Here is a 27,844-nt window from a genome sequence, read left to right on the forward strand (position 1 = left end):
TTTGCTAATATAGTTTTAGAGAGCCTATGATGAGCTTTGTAGATTGGAAGTGTAATTTACAGTAAATTTCTTTTATGTTGAAACAATATGGATGTCCTTTGGGATCCACATATAGTGGATATAATGGATTTGACCTGTTGTAACTAACAAATCATTCTATATAAAAATTTCTTTGATTCATTTGACTGCTGGTTTTAACTTGGCTTATTATTTGCCATTTAAATTATGTATTTCATTTTATTGAAATCTGTGCATATCAAAAGTGATTTGAGGGGTGCCTGGGTAGCTCCTCAGTTGGTTAAGCATCCAGCTCTTGATTTGGGCTCAGGTTGTGATCTCATGATTCTTGAGATAGAGCCCCAGGTCAGGCTCTGCACTGGCAGCACGGAACGTGCTTGGAATTCTCTCTCTCCCTCTGCCCCCTGCCCCCACTCGCAATCCCTCTGTGTCTGTCTGTCTGTTTCTCTCTTTCAAAATAAATAATTAAACTTTTTTAAAAAGTGATTTGAATTTATAACACGTTGGGTTTGAGTCCCTGAAAAAAGGTGGCCATGTTTTTATAAACATGTTTGAGGGAAGAATAGAAGTTATTTAGTTCAGTCCCCTTTCAGCTTAAAACTTTTAAGGGGGAAACTCCCTCTCAGTGTAGGATGTTAGCTGAGGATAAGAATAGGTGATAATATCAATAAAATTCTGAATGTTGACATATCTATTTACCACCAAACAAAATTCATGACTAGTGTGTCATTAATCTGATGTGAACACCCTTGTAAAAAATAAGGTTTAAGCATTTTCTTTTATTTATTTATTTATTTATTTATTTATTTATTTATTTATAAGCATTTTCTTTTAAAAACTCCCAGAAGTGCAGTTTGGTCAACATTATGCTGCTCTCCTCCTTTACAAGGATTTGAATGAAGCAGTAAGAATTTGGAACCAAATCTACTTAGTTGAATCTGTTTTGTTTTGTTTTGTTTTGTTTTTTTAATTTTTTTTTAATGTTTATTTTTGAGAGAGAGAGAGAGACAGAGCATGAGCAGGAGAGGGAAAGAGAAAGAGGGAGACACAGAATCCGAAGCAGGCTCCAGGCTCTGAGCTGTCAGCACAGAGCCAGACGCAGGGCTTGAACTCATGAACTATGAGATCATAACCTGAGCAGAAGTTGGACACTCAACCAACTGAGCCACCCAGGTACCCCAAATCTGTTTTAATGTACAATTGTTTCACTCTCTTCAAAGATATGTATCTGAGAAACTATCTTAATCAAACTTCAAAAATAATTTAGCATATCCTTTAATAATAGTGCGAAGCCTCAAAAGCAAGTAATTATAAGAATACTTGCTATATACTACTCAGTATGCTGGATTCTGATCTGCACTGATGACAAAACAGATGTGGTTCTTGCCCTCTGGGTTTATTATCTAGTGGAGAAGATAAACGTTAAACAATTTTTGTATTATGTTTGCTTATTGATACAGTAGAGCAGTAGTCAGTGTTTGATCATATATATTTATCCACCTTCCAATTAGTTTGTCCTTAGGTAAGAGGAACATAAGTGAAACAGGAACTGTTATTATTGCATAATAATTTTGAGGTCTAATATAAGTGGTTTTAAATATTTGAACATTGAATATTTGAATATTGAACATGATTTCTCTTTTCCAATTAGTATAGATTATAAAGAAACAATTTTTCATGCCACTTTTCTATAATCAGTTTGATTGATCTTGGTTGCCAAATTGAAAATTTGAAGCAAGTATATTTTTAAGAAGGGAAGACCTGGGGCGCCTGGGTGGCTCAGTCGGTTGAGCGTCTGACTTCGGCTCAGGTCATGATCTCACAGTTCGTGGGTTCGAGCCCCGCATCAGGCTCTGTGCTGACCGCTTGCTCAGAGCCTGAAGCTTGCTTCAGATTCTGTGTCTCCTACTCTCCCTGCCCCTCCCCCGTTCACGCTTTGTCTCACTCTGTTTCTCAAAAATAAATGTAAAAAAAAAAAATTAAAAAAAGAAAGGAAGACCTTACTAATTTAAGGGGGAATAGAATGCCAGAAATCTTTTTTATTTTAGGTTTGGAAATGCCAAAAAATAAATACCCTTTGAACGTCCCAAAACCATAAGACATCTGAGCCCAGGAGATTATTATAAAGAATTAGAAAGCTTTTGTTTATGTTTATAAAGCATTTGTACCAAATAATTTATAGGGGTTATTTGGATGTGGGGAATGGGAGTAAAATTAGATGGAATACAGTTGTGATTTTTCACTTCTTTATTGCGTACAAAATTTTAATGTGGTGGGATTGTAGGTGAATTCTACCTTTTTGCTGTATTTCAGTATTTTTTCAAATAAAATTTAAACAGATGATAAGGTAGTGCTATATGTATTGATAGGAAAGGATACCCAAGATGTTCTTTTTTTAAAGAAAAGAAAATTATCTCATTATATAAAGCAGTGGTATATAGAAAAAGTTTTGAATTACTAAAATGTTATGTGTTGCATTTCAGTCAAGATTTAGTGGAACATCCATTTTTCTTGTGTTTTTATACAGTTTTTACTTAACCTGTTACCCTTTTATATCATTTTTCAAAATATTTTTTAAATGTGTATTTATTCTGAGAGAGAGAGAGCACGAGCACATGAGCAGGGTAGGGACCGAGAGAGAGGGAGAGAGAATTCCAAGCCACTTCCATGCTGTCAGCATAGACCCCAGTGCGGGGCGCAATCCCACAATCCTGGGATCATGGACTGAGCTGAAACCAAGAGTTGGGTGCTTAACCAACTGAGCTGCCCAGGTGCCCCTCTAAAATATTTTAATTTTAAGCAATTTTTACATCCAACTTGGGACCCAAACTTAACCTGGAGATCAGCTCACCAACTGAGCCAGCCAGGTGCCCCTATCTGTTACCCTTTCAAATTAATTTTCATTTTATCCTCTGTTGTTGTTGTTGTTTGTTGTTGTTTTTGTTTTGTGTGTGTGTGTGTGTGTGTGTGTGTGTGTGTGTTTTAAGTATTTGTCTTTGTTTCTCTCCCTTCTGTTTCCTAGCCCTTGTGTCTTTTTCTTGTTTTACTCGCTTGCTTTGGATCTGAAGGAATACCACCCTCTGGTAGCTTTCTGAGATCTCTCCTATCTCTTGTTTGTGTTAGACTGGGTGTAGGAATCTAGGTTGAAAATCAGTTTTGCTCAGAATTTTGCAGCATATGTTAAAAACAAAATATCTCCAACATACAAAGTAGTAAAGAGTATATTAAAATGAACATGACCTAAGAAATAAAATGATAGAGACTACCTATGTACCCTTTCATAGATTCATTTGCCTCCTACCACCATCCTGATTTTGGTATTTAATCATTGTCCTGAATCTCTTTACTTAGTATTTGTGCATCTTAACACATTTATGTGTTTTCTGCTTTACTTAAATGGTGTACTATATTCTGAAGCTTTTCTTTCTTTCTTTTTTTCTTTCTTTCTTTCTTTCTTTCTTTCCTTCTTTCTTTCTTTCTTTCCTTCTTTCCTTCTTTCCTTCTTTCGAGAGAGAAAGAAAAAGAGAGAGGGCACAAGTGAGTGAGGGCAGAAAGAGAGAAGTGGGGCTCACCCAAAGTGGGGCTCTAGTTCACCTGAAGCAGGACTCAAACTCATGAACCGTGAGACCCAGGCCGAAGTCAGGTGCTTAACCAACTAAGCCACCCAAGTACCCTCTTCTGAAGCTTTTTAAATTCAACATAATGGAAAAATAAAATACATGTAAGAGAATGTTTCTAAGATATATCTGTATTGGCATGGATAGCTTTGGTACCTTCATTTTTCAGTGATGTATAGTATTTTATTATATAAATATAACTCATTTGTCCATTCTTTTATTAATGGACTTAGAGGCATTTGTTTTTATTTATTTATTTTTATTTTTTAATGCCTTTTTTTTTTTTTAAATTTTTTTTTTTTTTTCAACGTTTATTTATTTTTGGGACAGAGAGAGACAGAGCATGAACGGGGGAGGGACAGAGAAAGAGGGAGACACAGAATCGGAAACAGGCTCCAGGCTCTGAGCCATCAGCCCAGAGCCCGACGCGGGGCTCGAACTCACGGACCGTGAGATCGTGACCTGGCTGAAGTCGGACGCTCAACCGACTGCGCCACCCAGGCGCCCCAATGCCTTTTTTTTTTGAGAGAGAGAGAGAGCGAGCGAGCAAGCATGATTGGGGGAGGGGCAGAGAGAGAGGGAGACACAGAATCCAAGGCAGGCTCCAGGCTCTGAGCTGTCAGCACAGAGCTCAGCATAGTGCTGAAACTCAACAAACTGTGAGATCATGACCTGAGCCAAAGTTGGACACTTAACCAACTGAGCCACCCAGGCACCCTGAGGCATTTGTTTACATTGACTGTTGGGGTTGACATTTTCCCAATGTATCTTGATACATTGGTACAAGAATTTCTTTAGGGTATATGCTTAAAGTAGAGTTGCTGAGTTCATATATAGACCTGCCTTCAACTATAATACTGCCAAGTTATTCTCTAAAGTATTTGTAGCAATTTATGCCAGTTATTCATGTATGAAAGTTAACATTGCCCCACATTCTTGCCAGTAATTGGTGTAGTTCGTTTAATTTTAGCCATTCTGGTGGGTGGACTGTGGTATCTCATTGTGGTTTTAATTTGTTTCTTTTTTCTGTTTACTTGTAAGGAGTTACCTGTTTAGTTATATTTATTGCTATTCATATTTCCTCTTCTGTGAATTGCCTTTTCTTGTTTTTTGCTCATTTTTTAGTTGCGTTATTTGCCTTAAAATTTTTTTTTAATGTTTATTTTTGACAGAGACAGAGACAGAGACAGAGCCTGAGTAGGGGAGGGGCAGAGAGTGAGGGAGACACAGAATCTGAAGCATGCTCCAGGCTCCAAGCTGACAGCACATAGCCGGAGGCGGGGCTCAAACCCACGAACAAGGGAGACCACGACCTGAGCCAAAAAATTTTTTTAAGATTTTATATTTAAGTAATCTCCACACCCAATATGGGGCTCAAACTCACAACCCCAAGATCAAGAGTCACATGCTCTACCGACTGAGCTGACTGTCTTTTACTTTATAGTTTTTATGAAATTTTGTATTATGAAATATGAATCTTTTGCTGGCCATATACCTTGGAATTATCTTCTCTCCAATTTATCTTTTCATTTTTTTTTATATTTATGCACAGAGGTTTTACATTTTTTACAGTAAAAATTATAAATCTGACAACTGAAACGTAAAATTTATTTAAATTATTTTTATGATTTTGTGTACTTCTTGGCCCATGTCTTTTTTTTTAATTTATTTTATTTTTGGGGTGCCTAGGTGGCTCAGTTGGTTAAGCATCCAGCTCTTTTTTTTAATGTTTAGTGCGCATGCTAAACACACACACACACACACACACACACACACACACACACACACAGTGGGAGAGGGGCAGAGAGAGAGGGAGACACAGAATCTGAAGCAGGCTCCAGGCTCTAGGCTCCAAGCTCCTGAGTTGTCAGCACAGAGCCTGATGTTGGGCTTGAACCCACAAACTGTGAGATCATGATCTAAGCTGAAGTCTTGATGCTTAACTGACAGAGCCGCCCAGGTGCCCTAGCATCCAGCTCTTGAGTTTGGCTCAGGTTATGAGCTCACAGTTGTGAGATCAAGCCCCATGTTGGGCTCTGCACTGAGTGTGGAGCCTGCTTAAGATTCTCTCTCTCCCTCTGCCCTTCTCCCCTGCTTGCACTGTCTCTCTCAAAGAAATAAAAATAAGTTTTAAAAAAGATTTTTAAGTACTCTCTACACCCAACATGGGACTTGAACTCACAAACCTGAGATCAAGAGTTACATGCTCCACCGATTGAGCCAGCCAGATGCCTCCTGGGCCATATGTCTTTTTAAAAACAACTTTATTGAGGGGCACCTGGATGGCTCAGTTGGGTAAGCATCTGACTTTTTTTTTTTTTAATGTTTTTATTTATTTTTGAGACAGAGAGAGACAGAGCATGAGCAGGAGAGGGGCAGAGAAAGAGGGAGACACAGAATCTGAAGCAGGCTCCAGGCTCTGTGCTGTCAGCACAGAGCCCGACGTGGGGCTTGAACTCACGGACCATGAGATCATGACCTGAGCTGAAGTTGGACGCCCAGCCAACTGAGCCACCCAGGCGCCCGCATCTGACTCTTAATTTGGGGTCAGGTCATGATCTCATAGTTTGTGGGTTCGAGCCTCATGTTGGTCTCCATGCTATTAACGCAGAGCACACTTGGGATTCTTTTCTCCCTGTCTCTCTGCCCATTCCCTACTCATGCTCTTTCTCTCCCTCTCAAAAATAAATAAACTTAAGAAAAACTACAATCTTTATTGAGATATAATTGATATACAGTAAATTGCTTGTTTTTAAAATGTGCAGTTTTATAAGCTTTTCCATATCTAATGACAAAACACTGGTGAAACCATTACTGTAATCAAGATAATATATCCATCACCCCTAGAAGTTCCTTCCCACCCCGTTGCATTTGTCTGTCTTTTCCTACTATCTTTCATCTTCACCCAACGATTGATCTGCCTTCTCTAGAGATTAGATTCCATTTTTAAGAATTTTATATCATTATTTTATAAACTATGCTGTGCCTTTGGCTTCTTTTACACAATAATTATTTTGAAATTCATGTTGTATGGAATTAATATATTGTATTGCTGGGTATTCATTGTATGGTTCTATTATGCTTTGCTCATTCACCTGTTGATAGACATTTAGCATGTTTCTACTTTTTGGCTGTTACAAATAAAGTTGCTGTGAACATTTGTATTTATAAGTCTTTGTGTGGACAAATGCTTTCTCTTTCGACTCTTAAAAAATGAGAACAAACTGAGGGCTGATGGGGGATGGGAGGGAGGGGAGGGTGGGCGATGGGTATTGAAGAGGGCATCTTTTGGGATGAGCACTGGGTGTTGTATGGAAACCAATTTGACAATAAATTTCATATATTTAAAAAAAACAAACGCTTTCTCTTTTCTCTTAGGTAAATATGTAGGTGGAATGGTTGTATCACATGACAAGTTTTTCAGAGTAGTTGTATCATTTTACATTCCCACCAACAATGTATGAGAGTTCTAGCTTTCTATCTCCTGATCAACATTTGGTGTGATCAGTCTTTTTAATTTTAGCCATTCTAAAATTAGTGGTGCTCTCTGTGGTTCTAATTTACATTTCCCTAATGACTTATTATGTTGAGTATCTTTTCATGTGCTTATTTGCCATTCTTATATCTTTCTTGGTGAAATCGTTTTTCAAATCTTTTGCCCATTAAAAAAAGTGGATTGTTTTTTATTGTTGAGTTTTGAGAAGGGTGTGTGTGTGTGTGTGTGTGTGTGTGTGTCTGTCTGTCTGTCTGTCTTTTTTCTGGACATAAACCCTTCATGAAATTATTTTTCTTCTTTTTTTAAATGTTTATTTTTGAGAGAGAGAGTGGGGAGGGGCATAGAGGGGGGACAGAGGATCCAAAGTGTAGACTGTGCTGAGAGCAGAGAGCCCAATGTGGGGCTCGAACTTAACAACTGCGAGATCATGACCTGTACTGAAGTCAGACACTTAACCGACCGAGCCCCTCAGGCACCCCTATTCTTTATTTTAATGTTGAAGCTTAGATGGCAGAGAGTGGGCAGAATGGGAGTGGTGATTTTCACTTCCAAGGTATACACATTCAGACCCTGGATCACTTGGGACTCTCTGGAGGGAACATCCTTGGCCATGACACAGATTCCATTGTGGTAATGTGGCCATGGGGAAAGCCTAAGGTACTGTCTACCTGCTTATAGGGAGCAAATCACAAGGATGAACTAAGGCAGAACAGCATCGTGGATGTCACACATTCTGGAATAACTGTTGAACTCATGTGAGATACCATCAAGAATTACTAGGATACTGGGTAAGACAGGAATGAGAAGTCCTACATAACTAATGGTGGGCACACAAGCCAGCCAAGCCATGGTTAATTTCTATTAAGTTGAACCCTTCTATAAACACACAGGCTTTTTTTCTTAGGCTTTTCCTTTTATTCTCTTACCAGTATCTCTTGAAGAACACACATTCTTAATTTTGATAAAGTTCAGTTTGTCAACTTTCTCTTTTATCTTTTAACATGCTTTTCATGTTACATACAAAGATTTTCCCTATGTTGTCTTCTGTAAGTTTATTTTAGGTTTTACATTTAGATCTATGATCCATTTGTAGCTTATTTTTATATATCCTATGATGGGTGGATGGAAGTTTTTTGTGTTTTTAAATGAATATCTGAATGTTCCGTATTGTTAGTTGAAAAGACTGCTTTCTCTGGGGTGCCTGGGTGGCTCACTTGGTTAAGTGTCTAACTTTGGCTTAGGTTATGATCTCATGTTTTATGAGTTCAAGCCCCATATCACCCTCTGCACTCACAGCATGGAACCTGCTTGGGATTCTCTGTCTCCTCTCTCTGCCCCTCCCCTGCTTGCAAGCGTGCATACATGCTCTCCTTCTCTCTGAAAATTTAATATATAAACTTCAGAAAAAGAAAAGACTCCTTTCTCATTGAATTAAAAAATTGCCTTTGCACCTTGTTGAAAATCATTTAGCCATATGTATATAGGTGTATTTCTGGACTGTGTTCTGTTCATTGATCTATTTGTCTACCCTAATGCCATTATTATTATTATCTTGTGTTGCTTTTTCAAACAGAAAATAGAATATGAAAGCAATATTGCACATAGAGACAGGAAGTAGGTGGTTGTCAGGGGGCTGAAGGGAGGTAGTAATAATGGGGAGTTATTTAATGGGTTCAGTTTCAGTTTTGCAATGTGAAAAGTGTTCGATGCATGGATGTTGGTGATGGTTGCACAATACCATAAATATACTTAATGCCACAGAACTGTATTTTTTTAAATGGCTGAGATGATAAATTTTTTTTATCATCTAATGGCTAAGATTTTTTTTTTTTTTTTGGCCATGATTTATGACAAGCTATATTGCACAGTGTCTGGGGCAGAATGAATACTCAGTTTCAGTTGACTGATTTAAAAAAAAAAAAAAAAAAGACCCAAAGAGGTTAGCTAGCAAATGTTGAGGGTAAGAAGTTTGAATCCACAGCCAAAAGACATATTATTTCATTCTATTACATAGCTACATCTGAATTGTAATACTTTTCCCCAACATGATAAAGCTTGGATTTTAAAATCTCCAGACTTAACTAGGTATTCTAGGTCAATGCTTGTATCAGTAATGACTCACTAAAGTAGAAATGGAGGATATGTGAGTTTATCCTCTTCTTTCTCCCTGTCTTCCTGTTGCATTTATGTTTCTTGAAAGTTGCTAATCTAAAATCTCAAGACATAAAGTCGGCTCTCTTTTTTGGTATTTTTTAAATTGTAGTGAAGTATGCATCATGTAAAATTTACCATTTTAACCATTTTTAAGTATGCATTCAGTGGCATTAAGTATATTCCATTGATCTGAAACCATCACCATGATTTGTCTTCAGAATATTTTCATCTTCCCAAACCAAAACTCTGAACCCTTGAGACACTAACTCCCCATTTCTCCCTCTCCCTAGCCTCTAACCACCACCCTTCTATTTTCTGTCTCTAAGAATTTGACTATGGTACCATGTATGAGTGGAAACATACATTATTTTCTCTTTGTGATTTGCTTATTTCACTTAGCATAATGGCTTCAAAATTTATCCATGTTGTGGCATGTGTCAAATTCCCTTACTTTTTAAGGCTGAATAATCTTCCACTATGTGTTCATACTACAATTTGTTTATTCATTCATCACTTGATGGGTTTGGCTTTTATAAATATGCTGTTATGAACATGGGCACAAATACCTTGTCAAGTCCTTGCTTTTGACTCCTTTGGGTATATATCTAGAAGTGGAACACTGGGTCATATGATAGTTGTTTATTTTTAAAATAATTATTTATTTTGGGGAGCCTGGGTGGCTTACTTGGTTAAGTGTCCGACTTTGGCTCATGTCATGATCTCATGGTTCGTAAGTTCAAGCCCTGCGTCGAGCTCTGTGCTGACAGCTCAGAGCCTGGAGCCTGCTTCAGATTCTATGTCTCCTGCTCTCTGTGCCCTTCTCCAACTCACACTCTCTCTCTCTCTTGAAAATAAACAGACATTTTAAAAAGTTAAAAATAAAATAATTATTTTGAGAGAAAGAAAGAGTGAGAGTGAGAGCCTGCATGTGGGTGCAGTAGGGAGGAGGGGCACAGAGAGAAAGGAGAGAGAATTCCAAGTAGGCTCTGCACTGTCAGCACAGAGCCTGATGTCAGGGACTTGATCCCACAAATCATGAGATCATGATCTGAGCCGAAATCAGGAGTCACATGCTTAACCGCCTGAACCACTCAAGTGCCCCAGGTAGCTGTTTAATTTTTGAGGGACCACCATGCCATTTTCCACAGTGGCTGCACCATTTACATTCCCAGCAGCAACGCACAGGGGGTCCAAATTCTCCATATCCTTGTCAACACTTGGTATTTTCTGGTTTGGTTTGGTTTGGTAATAGCCATCCTAATGGGAATGAAGTGGTTATGTCATTGTGATTTTGATTTACATTTCTTAATTAGTGATGTTAAGCATCTTTTAATGTGCTTTTTGGCCATCTGTGTATCTTTGGAGAAATGCCTGTTCAAGTCCTTTGCCCATTTTTAATTAGGTTGTTTGGGTTTCGTTGTTGAATTAAAAAAAAATTTTTTTTACTGTTTATTCATTTTTGAGAGAGACAAAGTGTGAGTGGGGGAGGGGCAGAGAGAGAGGGAGACACAGGATCTAAAGCAGGCTTCAGGCTCTGAGCTGTCAGCACAGAGCCCAGTGTGGGGCTTGAACCCACCAACTGTGAGATCATGACCTGAGCCAAAGTTGGACACTTAACCTACTGAGCCACCTAGGTGCCCTTTGTTGTTGAATTTTAAGGCTTCTTTATATATTCTGTATATCAGTCTTAACAGATATATGATGTGCAAATATTTTCTCCTGTTCTGTGAGTTGCCTTTTTACCATACTGGTAGTGTCTTTTGGTGTACAAAAGTTTTAAATTTTGATATACTCCAATTTGTCTGTTTTTACTTTTGTTACCTGTGCTTTTGGTATCATATTCAAGAAATCATCTTAGATCTGTATTGAGTTCATTTTTGGATATGGTATAGGGTGAGTCTAATTCTTTTGTATATGGTTACCTAATTTTCCCAACACTGTTAAGAAGACTGCCCTTTCCCCCATTGAATGGTCTTGGCACCCTTGTGGAAACTCATTGACCGGATATGTATAGTGTTTATTTCTGGGCTTTCTGTCTCATTGGTCTGTATATCTTGTTTTCATGCCAATATACACTGCTTTGATTACTGTAACTTTGTAGTAAATTTTGAAATCAGGAAATGTGAGATTTGCAACTTTATTCTTTTCAAGATTGTTTTGGCAATTCTTGGTCCCTTGAGATTCCATAATTTTAGTATGGATTCTTCTATTTCTGGGAAAAAAAAGTAATTGGGATTTTGATAGGGATTGCATAGAATCTGTAGATTGCTTTGGGTAGTATTGATATCTTAACAATAGTAAGTCATCCAATTTATGAACGTTTCCATGTTATGTCTTTCCATTTATTTGTGTCTTCTGTCATTTCTTTCAGCAGAGTTTTATAATTTTCAGTGTGCTTGTCTTTCCCTTCCTTGGTTAAGTTTATTCCTATTTCTTTGATGTTATTGTAAATGGACTAGTTAACTTCTTTTTCAGATATGTCATTGTTAGTGTATAAAATCAACTGATTTTTGTGTGTTGATTTTGTATCCTGCAAGTTTGCTCAATTTGATTATTCAAATTTATTATTATTTTTTTAATGTGGAATCTTTAGCACTTTCTACATGTACAATCATGTTGTTTACAAAACATTGAAACTTTTACTTTCTCTCCAATTTGGTTGCTTTTTGTTTCTTTTTCTTGCCTAATTGCTCTTACTAGGACTTCCAGTACTATGTTGAATAGAAGTGGTGACAATAGGCATCTTTTTTTCCTGATCTTAAAGGAAACGCTTTCAGTCTTTCACCATTGAGTATAATGTTAGCTGTGGGTTTTCTTTTTTTTTTTTTTTTAATTTTTTTTAACGTTTATTTATTTTTGAGACAGAGAGAGACACAGCATGAACGGGGGAGGGGCAGAGAGAGAGGGAGACACAGAATCGGAAGCAAGCTCCAGGCTCTGAGCCATCAGCCCAGAGCCCGACACGGGGCTCGAACTCGCGGACCGCGAGATCGTGACCTGAGCTGAAGTCGGACGCTTAACCGACTGAGCCACCCAGGCGCCCCAATGTGGGTTTTCATCTGTTATTGGTATATATTATGTTGAGATAGTTTTTTCTTTTTTATTCAAACATTTTTTTAATGTTTACTTATTTTTGAGAGAGAGACAGAGTGTGAATGGGGGAGGAGCAGAGAGAGGGGGAGATACAGAATTCAAAGCAGGCTCCAGGCTCCAAGCTTTCAGCCCAGAGACCAATGCGGGGCTTGAATTCATGAACCTTGAGTTCATGACCTGAGCTGAAGTCAGATGTTCAACTGACTGAGCCAGCCAGGCGCACCGAGATAGTTTTCTTCTGTTCCTTGTTGATTATTTTTTATCATGAAAAGTTCTTGAATTTTTCAAACAACTTTCTGCATTAGTTGAAATGATCTTGTGAAGTTTTTTCCCCTTTATTCTATTAATGTAGTTTTTACATTGATTGATTTTCATATGCTGAACCATCCTTGCATTCCAGGAATAAATCCCATTTCGTCATGGTATCTAATCCATTTTAATATGCCATTGAATTTATATTGGTAGTATTTCGCTGATTTTTTTTTTTTTTTTTTATAATTTAAGAGAGAGCCTGCACGCAAGGGTAGGAGAGGGGCAGAGAGATAGAATCCCAAGCAGGATCCACACAGTCAGCTCAGAGCCTGACATGGGGTTCAATCTCATGACCCTGGGTTCATGACAAGAGTCGGACACTTAACCAACTGAGCCACCCTGGTGCCCCAATGAATTTTTTATCAGTGCTTATAAGGGATATTGATCTGTAGTTTTCCTACTTGTAGTCTTTCTTTGGCTTTGGTATCAGAATAGTGCTGGCCATATAGAATGAGTTAGAAGTATTTTGTCCTCTTTGATTTTTTGAAAGATTGAAGTTAACTGTTGGAGCTATTCCCATCCAAGCTCACTTCCTTACTGTTATTGATAATTCAGATGAAGATACCTTATAAGATGCTGTAGTAACTTAAGATTACCTCATAAAAGAAACATATGAAAATTTTATTCAACTTCACCAGTAATGAAAGGATTGTTAAATTGAATAAACAAAATAATTGTATTTCCCCTATCCAGTTGACCCTCAAAAAATCATATTTAGATTGTAATATACAATAATTGTGACAGCTCCCAATCTGTCACTGTCTAACACTAATAATAGGAATGTAAATTGGAACAAATTTTCTGGAGCAGAATTTGGCACAATGTAAAGCTTTAAAAATTATGCGTCTTTTGACCTAGCAATTCCATTTATAGGATATTATCCTAAGAAAATTGTCATGAAGAATACATGCAAGAAGTTAGAGGAATGCCTTCAACATTATGTGTAACAATACAAAGTTAAAAACTATAATGTCCAGAAAAAGAGAATTGGGTAATAAATTGTGATACATACACAAGCCTGTGCAACTATAACATACTGATGTTGGAGAAAATGTCACAAAATAATGTATAGTATGATTCCATTAAAATGTTTCTATTTAGGCATTAAAACCCCCTCAGATTTAATATTACTTGTTAACAGTGGTCTGTTTCTGGGTGGTGGTAGTGTGGATTCTTGATATTATTTCTACTTCTCCATCTCTCTATTTTTTAAACAGTAAATGATACTAGTTTTAGGACAACACAGGAAAAGGTATTCTGTTACAATTGAAAATGGTGCTTGCCTCAGCAGCACATACACACTACAATTGAAAATGAAATGAAGCAAGAAACCATAGTTAAATCTTATGACAGAATCAGTATCTAAAAATAATCTGGGTAGGCTGGGATGATGGACTGAATCCAATGAAATTTAATCAGCATGGATGAATTAGGTAGATAAGATAGAGTAATAAGTAAGTCATGTTTCTGGGTTTAAAAAACCAACTATACTCGATATGGAAAGTGTGAAGTGGAGCCTGATAGCAACGTACGTAAAAGACTTAAAGGTTTTAGTTGACTCTGCCCACTTTTTCTGTGTGAGCAGCCAGCCATTTTCCTCCCCTTCCATTTCATCTCACACCCAGCTTAGTCTCTTCGTGGGAAACCTCCAGTGTTTCCTCACCAAGTGACGTTAAGTCTTGTCACCATTTGCCCCCATCTGTTCTAGTCATCTTTTCTGACTGTTCAAGTTGCTGTCTATTTGGAGTCCTCCTGTTCCTCTCCCTTTTGCTTTTTCAAACTTGAGCCATACTTCAGAAATCAGACTTAGTCTTGTTGGAAGCCTGTCTGTCATAGTGCGATCACATTTTACTCAAATTTATTTTAATTCTGGGAATTTCATATATTGAGAAATTAAAATCAATAAGGTTTCTCGCTTTATGTGCAGAATTTGAAATAATGCAAATCTCTTCTGTTAAAAGTGACATAATTTCCTTTTGCCTTGGGACATGCAGCCTTAACAGTAAATACCTTTTTTCATTTCTTTGTGAGCCACCAGCATTCTAAAGTGTGGGGCATTAATTAGCATCACTGCCGCAAAACCTTCCCAGAAGCAGTCACTTTAATGATACTACAAAATATTAAAGACAGTGCTTAGGGGAAAAAAGGAATTTAAAAGCAACTTAAAGGGGCACCTGGGTGGCTCAGTTGGCTAATAAGCATTTGACTCTTGGTTTGGGCTCAGTTTATGATCTCACGGTTCATGAGTTTGAGCTCCAGGTCATGCTCTGTGCCCACAGCACATAACCTGCTTGGGATTCCCTCCCTCTCTCCCTCCCTGTCTTTCTCAAAAATAAATAAACTTAAAAAAATAAAAGCACACTTAAAATAGTTGTAGAATTGTGCATTCTGAGAAGACGTGCAGCAAAGTGATGAAGTGTGGGCTCTGGAGCCAGGTACCTCTGAATTCAAATTTAAATTCTGAATCCTGCACTTAGCTAGTGGGTGACTTTGGGCAAACAACTTAATCTGTGTCTCTGCTTTCTTATGTGTGTATGTACGTACGTTTATTTATTCGTTTTGAGAGAGAGAGACTGAGCGAGCAGAGGAGGAACAGGCAGAGAGAGGGAATGAGAGAATCCCAAGCAGGCTCCACACTGTCAGCGCAGAGCCTGATGCGGGGCTCAGACCCATAAACAAGATCATGACCTGAGCCGAAATCAAGAGTCAGATGCTTAACTGACTGAGCCACCCAGGTGCCCCTCTTTGTTTCCTCACTTTAAAAAAAAAAAAAAAGGAAAAGATTTTATTTTATTTTATTTTATTTTATTTTTTAATTTTTTTTTAACGTTTATTTATTTTTGGGACAGAGAGAGACAGAGCATGAACGGGGGAGGGGCAGAGAGAGAGGGAGACACAGAATCGGAAGCAGGCTCCAGGCTCTGAGCCATCAGCCCAGAGCCCGACACGGGGCTCGAACTCACGGACTGCGAGATCGTGACCTGAGCTGAAGTCGGACGCTTAACCGACTGAGCCACCCAGGTGCCCCTCTTTGTTTCCTCACTTTAAAAAAAAAAAAAAAAAAAAAAAGGAAAAGATTTTATTTTTAAGTAATCTCTATACCCATTGTGGGGCTCAGACTTAACAGCCCTGAGATCAGGACTTGCATGCTCTATCAACTGAGTCAACAAGGCACCCTTTTGTTTCTTCAGTTTTAAAATGGGCTGGGGACACCTGGGTGGCTCAGTTGGTTAAGCATCTGACTTTGGCTCAGGTCATGATCTTGCAGTTCATGAGTTTGAGCCCCACATCAGGCTCTCTGCTGTCAGCACAGATCCTCTGTCCCCCACTCTCTCTACCCCAACCCCATGTGCACACGCTGTCAATAAATAAATAAAAATAAAAATAAAATAAAGCTTAAAAAAGAATAAATAAAATGGGCTGATGATAGGGGCACCTGGGGGACTAAGTCGTTTAAGTGTCTGACTTTGGCTCAGGTCATGATCTCATGGTTCATGAGTTTGAGCCCCGCATCAAGTTCTGCACTGGTGGTGCAGAGCCTGCTTGCAGTTCTCTCTCCTCCCTCTCTCTCTCTGCCTCTTCCCCACTTGCATGTGTGCTGTCTCTCTCCTCTCTCTCTCTCTCAAAAGGAATAAACTTAAAAAAAAAAAAAAGGGCTGTTGTAAATTGTGTTAGTAGCATGGAAAGCTCCTAGGAGAATACATAACTAATACTGTGTGCTCAAAAATACTATGAGAATTCCATTGGGAATATTTCTATTAAAGAAAATAGTCTTAAACCACTTGAGTTTTAAATTGCAGTACATCCCTGCATAAAATATGACCATTTTGTAAGAAATGCTCCCTCTTTGGGGCATCTGACTGGCTTAATTGCAAGAGCATGTGACTCTTGATCTCGGGGTCATGAATTTGAGCATGTTGGGCGTAGAGATTACTTTAAATAAATAAACTTGAGAAAATGCTCCCTTTTAGATAGTTTCTCGGAAAATAGGATGTGCCAGTCTCTTTGAAACCATGTAGTGAGGAATGTAGATAGAATTCAGATGAAGGGAGATTTCTTCCTCCTTCATTGTAAGCATAATAATTGTTCACTAAAGAAAATTTGAGCGTGGCTGGGTGACTCGGTTGAGCATCCAACTCTTGATTTCACCTTAGGTCATGATCCCAGAGTCATGGGATCAAGCCCCAGTCAGGCTTTGTGCTGAGCATGGAGCCTTCTTGAGATTCTCCTTTTCTCTGTCTTCCCTCTCCCCTGCTTGTGTCTGCACTCTTTCCAAAATAAAAATTAAAAAAAAAAAAAAAAAAGTTAAAAAAAAAAGAAACTTGGGGGTGCCTGTGTGGTTCAGTTGGTTAAGCATCCCACTCTTGGTTTTGACTCAGGTCATGATCTCCCAGCTTTGTGGGTTTGAGCCCCTCATCCCTCGTAGAATTCTCTCTCTCCCTCTTTCTCTGCCCACCCCCAATTTGTACTGTGTCTCTCAAAATAAATAAATAAACTTTAAAAATAAAATAAAATAATTTTAAAAAGAAATTTGGGAAGTTCAGAAAAATATGAAAACAAAAAAATTGTTCATAATGCTACTACTGTCCCAGTGCTAACCATATTAGCATTTTAGTTAAGTTCCTTCTAAGTTTTCCCCTGTGCGTTATTATTTTTTTTTAATATACATATATGTTGTGATTATAGCATACAGAACTGGAGGGTATTTAGCCTGGAGAAGTAAACTATTGTAGAAGTCCAGATGAGTCCATAGTAAACTATGTTGGGGGCCTGGTTAGGGTCACTAGCTATAGAAGTAAAGCATAGGGGTAGGAAACAAAAGTATTTCTGAGGTTGAATCAACAAACTGTGGGGTGGTGATTTAGTTTTTTAGCTGTGGCTCCTGAAAAGAGGCAGATGGAACATAGGAGGAAGAGCATATCTGCTGGGGAAGATGTTTGTTTTGGACATGTTGAGTTTGAGATTTGAGTAGGACATTCAGATGGAAATGTCTAATAGGCAGTTGAGGTTTTTAACAGACTTGAGAGGTAATCTGCCTGGGATATGCATGAGAGCACCCCAGTAAGAGTGTTTAAAATCATCAAAGATGGCGCCTATAGAGATGCACTTGTATCTGACCTCTCAGTATACCTTTCTATTTAAGGGCAGGAGTAGAATTTCCATCCTTACTACTCAGCACAGTATTACCACATAGTAGGTGTTTGTGGAATAAATGAGTTTATTGAAACAGAGAGGGGACATTAATTTGGTCTCTGTAGAATCCTAATGAGCTTGAGGAAGTGATATTTATTATTTATCTTCCCTTTCTCTTTCAGTTTTCTTGGTGTCTAAAATTTAAATTTCTAAGGAGAAATGAGACCTATTTTTCTTTACTGCTTCTGATGGAATTTTGTTTACATGAGATACTTAAATATTATTTGGATGGCTGTAATTCAGCTTAATCTTGAATTTTTTTTAAAAGGTGATTGTGAGAAAGATTGTTTCAGTGAATCTTCAAATGCTTGGAGTATGTCATAGTGCATATGTTAAGAAGATCTATTTAATTGGACTAACACATAAGGATGAAAAGATTTAGGAATATAAAAATATATAGATCAGTATAGGGCAAGCTATAAACATAAATATCCATGGGGTATTGAATCTTTGAAATTGTGTAGCTTGTGGAAGTCTTCATGAAATGTGTCAGAAGATACTAGATTGGTGGCAGGAGCATTCTTAGTGGGAAGGTGGACTGGAAAGACCCACCTCATCTGTATGCATTCAACCTTTCCCTTTGTATACTTTAGGCAGCAGTTGGTTAATTTGCATGTGTGGTTTCAACTGTCACACTGTTGACTCATTCTGAAAGCTCCATGAGGATAGGCCCCCATGTCTTTTTCCCCCAGTACCTAACAGTGTAGGTTAGAGTAAGCTATCGGTAAATATTTGTCCAGTGAATAAAATGATGAATGGATTAGCAAACATTTAGTGAGACTTGAGAATGTTCTATGGGGGTGGGAGTGGGTGGAGAATTGTTAGTCCTGTAAAGATTGAAAACACATAATATCTGACCTCAGGGAGCATAAAATCTGGTATTGAGTATAAATTTATCAAGCTCTCTGGTTTAACCAACGCAGACAATTAAGTAATTTGCTGACCTGAAACAGTTTGTAACATAGATTTTAATAAATTTCTTAAGAGAGATTATGGGAATTTTTATTTATATAACAGATAATCACATAATCTCCATTCCTTTTGTGTACTCATTTAGCTGCAAAAAGGGTTGTTGTGGGCTCAGTTTTATGAACCTTTGATATTATGAAGTTTTTATTTTATTAAAATTTGGGATTTCTTTTAAATATATATTTTTAATGTTTATTTATTTTTGAGAGACAGAGAGTAAACAGGGGAGAGGTGGAGAGAGAGGGAGACACCGAATCCGAAGCAGGCTCCAGGCTCCAGGCTCCGGGCTGTCACCACACAGCCTGATGCAGGGCTCGAACCCATGAACTGTGAGATCATGACCTGAGCTGAAGTTGGACGCTCAGGTGACTGAGCCACCCAGGCGCCCCTAAAATTTGGGATTTGATTAAATGAGGACATAATGCTCCTCTGAAAATACAGAAGGAGCTCATATCTAAACTGTGATAAAGAAGCAAGATACCTAATTGAATTGGTATACTAAAACAACTGGCTTGATCACTCAAGTATGCAAAGACCAGATAATCCAATGTGTTAGCTAAGAGTTTTACTATATATGGTATAATTGTTTATGATGTATTTTCTTGTAAGTTTTTTTTTTTTTTAAGCAATCAAGACTAGTCAGTTCTTAATTATCATAACTGATATAAGGCCTTTTTGGAAACTAAAACTGCAAAAAATCCAGTGGAATCCTGTAGTGCTGCTATAACTATTTGTGGTTCTTCACACAGAAAAATTAAAGTGAAGACAGGAAGTTAGGACTTTTTGAAGAAATTATACTGGGGGTAATGAATTCAAATCATATGTAATTCACTCAAGATAAAGCTACCCTTTGAAAATAAGACACTGGTCCAGTCAGAATGTGTATTCTGAGGGAAAAAACTTGTATGCTGCCTATGCATAATTCAAGTGGTAACCTAACTAGATATATCAGTTGAGCATAAGCAAAACCTAAGCAGTTGTTGGAAGGAAGATATATATTAATAGAAGAGAGCACAACCCTGTGGAACTTAGGAGTCCCCAAGCAAGAATTTTGCAGTGATTTTCTAGCATTGTCCAGAGAGAACATAAGCCAGCTTTCCACCATCATTTTAACAAATTCTTAGTGTTGGACACATGTAATTTATTAGGCTTGATTGTAGTTCCATTTTCCTTTATTTTAGATTTCATACTCACCAGATACACCCTCTTAGGTAACCACGCTATGGGTAAGGTATTACTCTGGGTGGTAATATGACTGTCTCCTATTATAAACAAATAAATCGGCATTTGGCCTATATGTGAATTTTTAAAAAATAAACTTCATTGAAAATAAAAATATAACATCATTCTTTCATAAATTGGTTGGTGTAAATTAAGCCTAATCAGTTCTATGTGTGCAGAGAAAAATGGATTTTATAGAGCTATAGAGCTGAGGGCCATACTCAGGAATAAAATGTCTTCTTGTAGAAGGCAGGAACCATAGTCCTATTCTCATATACCCAGTGCTTACTACTGGCTGGTGCTCAATTTAATCTATTAATGAAACTCATTATTGAATCTCAGAGATCATAACTCCAGACTTCTAGTGAGAACAACTATAGAGATTTTATGGCTCTACCTTTAGATTTATTCTCATGTCAAAAGAGCAGTTCTGGCTTTTCTTTAATTCAGCAAAAACAATTCATTAAATGATGAAAATAGAGTCTTCTCGGGGTGCCTGGGTGGCTCAGTCAGTTGAACATCCAACTCTTGATTTTAGCTCAGGTCATGATCTCACAGTTCATGGGATCGAGCCCTGCATCATGCACTTTGTTGACAGTGCGGAGCCTGTTTGGGATTCTCTTTCTCCCTTTCTGTCTGCCCCTTCCTTGCTCATGCTCTGTTTCTCTCAGAGTAAGTAAGCAAACATTAAAAAAAAGAGAGAGAATAGAATCCTGTAAACAAATGAGAGGCTAAAAAGGCAAATAAAAGGTGTGTGCATTTGTTAGAAAAAAGGGGAGTGACAGTATTTGAGAACAAAGACAGTCTCTTTGTTTCATTGTTTTTATTTCTCAATTAATACTCTAATTTTATTTTTTAGACCTTATTGCAGTACGCAAGCAACAAGAATGCCTCAGAACATATGGTGTATCTTCTGGAGGTATATCGACTTGCCATCCAAAGCTTTGCCAGTGCACGCCCATATTTAACTACTGAATGTGAAGATGTCCTGTTAGTGCTTGGCAGATTAGTACTGTAAGTTTAAGTACTTGAGTCACTGTTAAATTGAGTACTTCTGGTTGTAATGTTTGCTTGACTTTTCTTTACTATGAAATCACATTATTCAGAGCACCATTAAAGCCATACCTTTGAATGAAATTTCCTTTGCTCTGAGCCTTCATACTCTGGTTCCCAGGAAATAAAGTGCAAGCAAAGCTCCAGCCAAACAACGTAATCTTTAAATGCCTCCAGAGTCTCTTCTACTCAGGCTTAGCATCCAAGAATAATACATTTTCTCTCTGTTCTTAGGTATAGATCAATTTAAGTGACAGTATCTGGAAACTGTAGTGGTCTTTGAGGATCACTTTGTGGAGAAATACTCTGAAATTCTACAATTCAGTTACATTATTTGAACTAAGAATAATTTTATTAGCAGACAATATCAGGATATAGTATAAGATTACTACCCTGAGTCCATGATAATTTAGCTGTTGTTTTAATATTTGGCTGTTGTAGTAACAGATAAAATTACACCTTTAATGTAATTTTCATCTGCAAATTGAAAAGGTACAACTATTCAGTTTTTAGATTGGTTTAGGTTACAGATTGTTTGGGAGGATTCTAGTCTGGGTAGTCTTGATTTGTTAAAGACAAAGAATTGGCCTTGTCAATATTTCTGCTTCCTCTGCAAGTGACAAGAATCTATATAGATGACAGTTACAATATTTATCTCTTTATCAGCTGCATTGGCAATATTTTGCTCCTATTTTTGTCTTCAGGAATCAGAATGGTTCCTATTTGTGTGCCCTCCCCACACCCTAGTAAAACTAAATAAAACTGCTTGCAATATGGTTTCTAAAAGGAATATATTATTAGCGACTTCTAAAGCCACAACGTAATTATAAAGATGCCTGGTTTTTATTCTCTTTTTTAAAGTTGAAAAGCCAATATAACAGTGTTGAAGAAAATTTTGAAGAGTAAGAAACAAATTTCAAATAATCTAAACAAATGTAAAATGTATATTCAGTATCACTGTTGTACTGTATTTGATTATGCTTATAACTACTATAACCACCTTTGTATATTGACTTCATTATTTTATATTATAGGAGTTGTTTTGAATTATTGCTTTCAGTGTCTGAAAGTGAACTGCCATGTGAAGTCTGGGTACTCTTCCTTCAGTCTCTACAGGTGAGTTGTTTGGGCTCAAAAAAGTTCTCTGTTTAGATATCCAAGACACTTAGTTAATTCCTCCCAGCAAATAAAATTGAAAACTTGGAAGAAAAACAAGCATACTGTATATTAATTTCATGAAATTTTGAGAAAGATGCCTTCCAAATGAAGGGGGTGTGTTAAAAATTGTTTTATTCTTTCATTTGGTTTTGTTAGCCATTATATAGCTTAGGAATCAACATAGAAGTTTTCATTATTCAAAAACAAAGTTTTAGACAGAAAAAAAGCTATTAAAAATGTAAAGTTGTATATGGTTGGTTATAAGGTAGCAGTATTTGGATAATTCTTCGTACACTTATCTAGTAATTTCCCTCTAACATTAGGGATTATGTCTAGCAGTATAAGTCTCTCAGACAGCCAAAATAGTCATCATAGATTCTATTCATGCATTTTGTTTGCAGAAGAGCTCCATTGGCTCTCATATTGGCTTGATTATCCACTTTCGTAAAAGGTGAGCACATCAGAAAGTAACGAGTTGTGGAGGAGGTAATAGGATAGGAGGAAAAGCAAGTAAAATGCCAGTAACAGGAGGCAAATTTGCCTGTTACTGACAGAGACAGAAAAACTATTTAAAAAAAAATAGTTTGTTATCACTATGTACTAAATACTGCTCTACATTGTTTTGTGTGTTTTGTGTCTTTTAATGTGTTTTGTGTCTTTTAATCAAATTACAAGCCTATAATGTAATGATCATTTGAATCCCCATTTACAAATAGGAAGACTAGGCATGGAGAGTGTTGATTAGCTTACCCAAAGTTACACCCAGATTTATATCCAGAGCTTGTTTTGCTAACTGCTTCCTCGAGGACATAACTCTGTAGTAGCCCAGACCTGTTTCATGTAGGCACAAGTAAATATTTAGATGTTAACAGACACACTTCTTTATCTGGCAGTTTCTTTCTTCTGGGGTGTGTAACTCAAAATGAAATGATAACAGTGTTAATCTTTTTCTTTTTGGGGAAAAGAGGATTTTTTTTTCTCATGTCTTTGGCCTGTTTTAATCCCTATAACATGGTCCTAATTCCTCAAATATTCATATGGGTGCTAAAATCATCTCTCATACATAACACACTGATTTTGTTATGCTGTGTTTTGAGGCTTGCCAGTAGTTTTGTCCTGGCATACAACAGTCTAGAAGGGCAACTCTCCCTATTCTTGTTAAGGCTATTACTATTACTTACATTAGTATCCTTTGCAGAGAGAATACTGTCCTGTTTCTTCATTCATTTTTTAGATTGTATGCCTGCATAAAATATTTGCCTTTCCCCTACACCTGTGTAACTTTTTCCAGTATTTATCATACAGGATATATTTTTGAATATGTGTTCAATAAAATAAATGTAGTAGATGTACAGATAAATGTAAGACGTGGTCCCTGTTGAACACTAAAAGGTAAAACCCTGAAGTTTTCTTATTTTAGTGATAACTGAACAAGGCAGTAGATGGTTTTGAGGAAACTTTTGGTAAGAGAACAGTTGTTATCAGAGCAGGCCACAAGTAGAACATGCTCATTCCCTATTTTCAGCTTGTGTAACCCTTCCACGTCTTTTGCCTATGAATATGAAAATACATCCTGAAATGAATTTTCTAATAAAACCGCAATCCTGTTTTTTGCAACTTTTTTTTTTTTTTAAGTTTATTTATTTTGAGGGAGAGAATGAGCAGGGGAGGGGCAGAGATGAAGGGAGACAATGAATAAGAGCAAACACATTAAAATTTCAGAATATGGGAACAACCAGTAATCCTCACTAGTAATAGGGGACATTGGAGACATATACTTAATCATTTATGTCAAGTTAAATTTCTGACTCCTTTCTCCTGACCCTTTGTGTACATAAATATTTTAAAGAACAAACTATTGGCAATTATATTTTGTTTTCCGAGGAGATAGAATGATAGCTGATAACCTAGACTTTCCATGACATTTTATATAGAGCCACTTTTCATTTAAAAAGTCTTTTGATAGGGGCGCCTGGGTGGCTCAGTCGGTTAAGCGTCCGACTTCGGCTCAGGTCATGATCTCACAGTCCATGGGTTCGAGCCCCACTTCGGGCTCTGTGCTGACAGCTCAGAGCCTGGAGCCTGCTTCAGATTCTGTCTCTCTGCCCCTCCCCCATTCATGCTCTGTCTCTCTCTGTCTCAAAAATAAATAAACATTAAAAATAATAATAATAATAAATAAAGTCTTTTGATAGAAGAATTTAAACAATGAAAAAAATTTATCAGCATCATTAAATTAATATTTCTATTAGAAGGAATACATTGCCTTTTGAATACCATGGAATCCTTTATTTATTAAAGTTTTTTTTAATGTTTACTTTTGAGAGAGAGAGTGTGCAAGGCAGGGCAGGGGCAGGAAGAGAGGGAGATAGAGGATCTGAAGCAGGCTGTTTGCTGACAGAAGAGAATCCGATTGTGGGGCTCGAATTCACAAACCACGAGATCATGACCTGAGCTGAAGTCTGACGCTTAACCAACTGAGCAATCAAAGTGCCTTGTGAATACTGTGGAATCCTTTAAAAGAAAGCTATATAAATAGCCTTAAAATAATTTAGTAATTGGACAATTGGGTGGCTCAGTCTGTTAAGCCTCCAACTTCAGGTCATGATCTCATGGTTCATGAGTCTCATAGTTTGTGAGTTCAAGCCCTGCATCAGGCTCTGTGCTGAAAGCTCAGCCTGCTTCAGATTCTGTGTCTCCCTCTCTCTTTGCCCCTTCCTGGCTCCCGCTTGTCTGTCTCTCTCTCAAAAATAAATAAACATTAAAAAAAAAAAATTTAAATAAAATTATTAATGTGAGGTTGTAAATTGAATTATGGTCATAATTTTACCTAAGGAGAATTTAGGAAAACATTTTATTTTATTTTATTTTATTTTATTTTATTTTATTTTTAAGTTTATTTTGAGAGAGAGAGTGTATGTGAACATGGGAGGGAAAGAGAAGGAGAGAGAATCTCAAGCAGGCTCTGTGCTGTCAGCACAGAGCCCGACACGGGGCTTGAACCCATAAACCATGAGATCATGACCTGAGCTGAAACGAAGAGTCAGACACTTAACCAACCAAGCCACCCAGGCGCCCATAGGAAAACATTTTAAAGGTGCTCTTTAACTTAGTGAAAATACCCTAGTTTTTTTTTTTTTTTTTTTTTTTTTTAAGTTTATTTTGAGAGAGAGAGAAGGGGGGGGCAGAGAGAGGGAGGGAGAGAGAGAGAATTCCAAGCAGGCTCTGTACTGTCAGCAAGGAACCTGACACAGGGCTCGAATTCACCAACTGTGAGATTATGATCTGAGCTGAAACCAAGAGCCAGACTTCAACTGACTGAGCCACCCAGGCGCCCCTCTAGTTTCACTTTTAAAAATAAACAGAGCTTTGAGGATGGTTTTTTTCCTGCTTATTTCTCTTTTGGAAATCTAAGTTCCTTTCATAGACATTCAGATACACTGAAAAGGCAAAAAATACATTTTATATTGCTTATTAGTCTGTTTTCTGGATATGTGTTTTTGTTTTAGGAGTCACATGATGCATTATTGGAATTTGGGAATAATAACCTACAAATATTGGTTCATGTTACCAAGGAAGGAGTGTGGAAAAACCCAGTTCTTCTTAAAATTCTGTCTCAACAGCCAGTAGAAACAGAAGAAGGTAAGCCATAAAACTTTACTGACTATATTGAAGGAAGACTTAGATCTAAGAGAATTAGAATTCATTTATGGCTTAAAATTTTGTGAATATCACCTGTGTATCCCTACCCAGTCTGTTCTCCTTTGAATAGTAAAAACTAACCGTTAGCATTTAACGTCTTCCTAGTCTTTAGTATATGGTAGAGCTTTGCTCGTGTTTTGTTCTCTGGTTACTACAACTAAGGACCATGGAAAAGTTGCTTTTTTATTTTAAACTTATGAAATAATTGGAATTTAGCATTTTGTAGAGAAATGCAAAGAATGAAAATTTTATTTACAAAATTGTCAGTTTAAGACCAGAAGATTTATGGAATTGAGTTGATATTTGCATTTTAGACACAAAAAGTTATTTCATTTGGTACCACGACCAATTGTGATTTCATTTGCTTTAAGTTAGTAGAAAATTAAAAGGATCACATTCTGTTAAGTATGTTTCAGGAATAAAAATGAGCTTCAGAAGAGTTTTTATTTATACTTTTGGTATATCTTTAACTTAGGTCTTGAACAGACCATTTGAATGCTGATGCCTTAAAATATCCTAGTTAGCTTATTCATTCACCAAGTTTGACAGCCTACTGTAGACATGCTGTTTGGGTTTTCCGTATAGTGAGAAGATTGGCAAGGAGGGTACTTAGAGTTTTCTCTTGTTCCCTTTCCTCTGCTAATTCTCCTGCTTATTAGCCACATCGACAAAAGAGGAAAAGAATAAAGGAAAGAGCTGTTAAATAGAAAAGAGGTTGGTTTTATTGTTTTCTGTTCAGGTTCCCAGTATATGTCATCCCATTTGTGGATATAGGCAGATGGAGGCTAAAATATCACCTTTCTTATTAATATAAATTGCTTAGAGGATAAAGCCAAATAGTTTCAGAAGAATCCCAGAATTAGGCAGATCCCAGTCCAGATAAAGTCTGACGAGGGCAGAGAAGAGCACTTATTCTGTTACTCTCTAGAGGCAGGCCTAAGCTCAACAGGAAGAAGGCTAGAGTAGCATTAAATGTCCCCACTTTATTTTCCCTTGATGTATGAGTCAAATACATCACCCCACCTCAGGAGTTAACAGTACTTAATTTCTTTTCACATAGAAAAAAATCAAGAAATGGAGAGAAGCACTGTTCACCTAACATCTTGTGGTATCCTATCTATTCAGTAAAGATGAAGTGCCCACTATCTGTAAGACTGTGCACAGAACAGCGACATGTCTAAGGAATTATTCTGTGAACTAGCATGTAAATGGTGGGCAGCCTATATAGTCTGCCTGCTTTCTCAGTTGGCCCTGACTCTAATTTCAGGTCAGAAGATTAGAAAGCTTCCTTTAGGGGAGCCTGGGTGGCTCAGTCAGTTAAGCAGACGACTCTTAGTTTTGGTTAAGGTCATGCTCTCAGGGTTTGTGAGTTTGAGCCCCACATCGGCCTCTGCGCTTACAGTGTGGATGGAGCCTGCTGGATCCTCTATCTCCCTCTCTCTGCCCCCCCCCCCCCCCCGCTCATGTGCACATGTGCATGTGCTCAAAAATAAACATTACAGAAATTAAAGAAAGCTTCTTTTATAGCCCCACTGCCCTTGGTAGCCCAGGTATTAACATATATTTGAAATTAGAAAGCAGTGATTATCCTCTCGTTGATTGTCTTCTGTTCAATGATGTAGTCATCAGAAGCATAAAAGTACACATTTTAAGCCTCCAAGGAACTCAGTAAATGCTTTTCAGTTTATTTGTGGATTTAAAAAAAATATCTGTCAGGGTTTTATTTTTCCTGCCTTGAATTCTTGAATTTTGTGACCTCCCCCCCCCCCCAAAGTTTATTACTGAAGTATGTAATGAGTATCAGTTGTTGGCACTTCTGCCTGGCATAATCAGCAGGGAAATAGCAGGTTCTCCCACC

The 27,844-nt window shown here is 37.5% G+C and overlaps 1 protein-coding gene across 2 annotated transcripts in view; it reads left to right on the plus strand.

Annotated features, from left to right (window-relative positions):
- The window catches only part of RLF (RLF zinc finger), an 84,871-nt gene that overhangs the window by 12,005 nt on the left and 45,022 nt on the right, over window positions 1-27,844 (plus strand). The window contains exons 2-4 of one of the 2 annotated variants that reach the window (XM_042949363.1): window positions 20,933-21,087; window positions 22,161-22,242; window positions 25,794-25,926. In XM_042949363.1, coding sequence (XP_042805297.1) covers window positions 20,933-21,087; window positions 22,161-22,242; window positions 25,794-25,926 — 370 coding nt within the window. Of the gene's footprint in view, window positions 1-20,932; window positions 21,088-22,160; window positions 22,243-25,793; window positions 25,927-27,844 lie in introns of those variants that run through there. The other variant, XM_042949365.1, reaches the window with a different exon arrangement.

This window comes from Panthera leo, chromosome C1, assembly GCF_018350215.1.
Source record: "Panthera leo isolate Ple1 chromosome C1, P.leo_Ple1_pat1.1, whole genome shotgun sequence".
Taxonomy (NCBI): Eukaryota; Metazoa; Chordata; class Mammalia; order Carnivora; family Felidae; genus Panthera; species Panthera leo.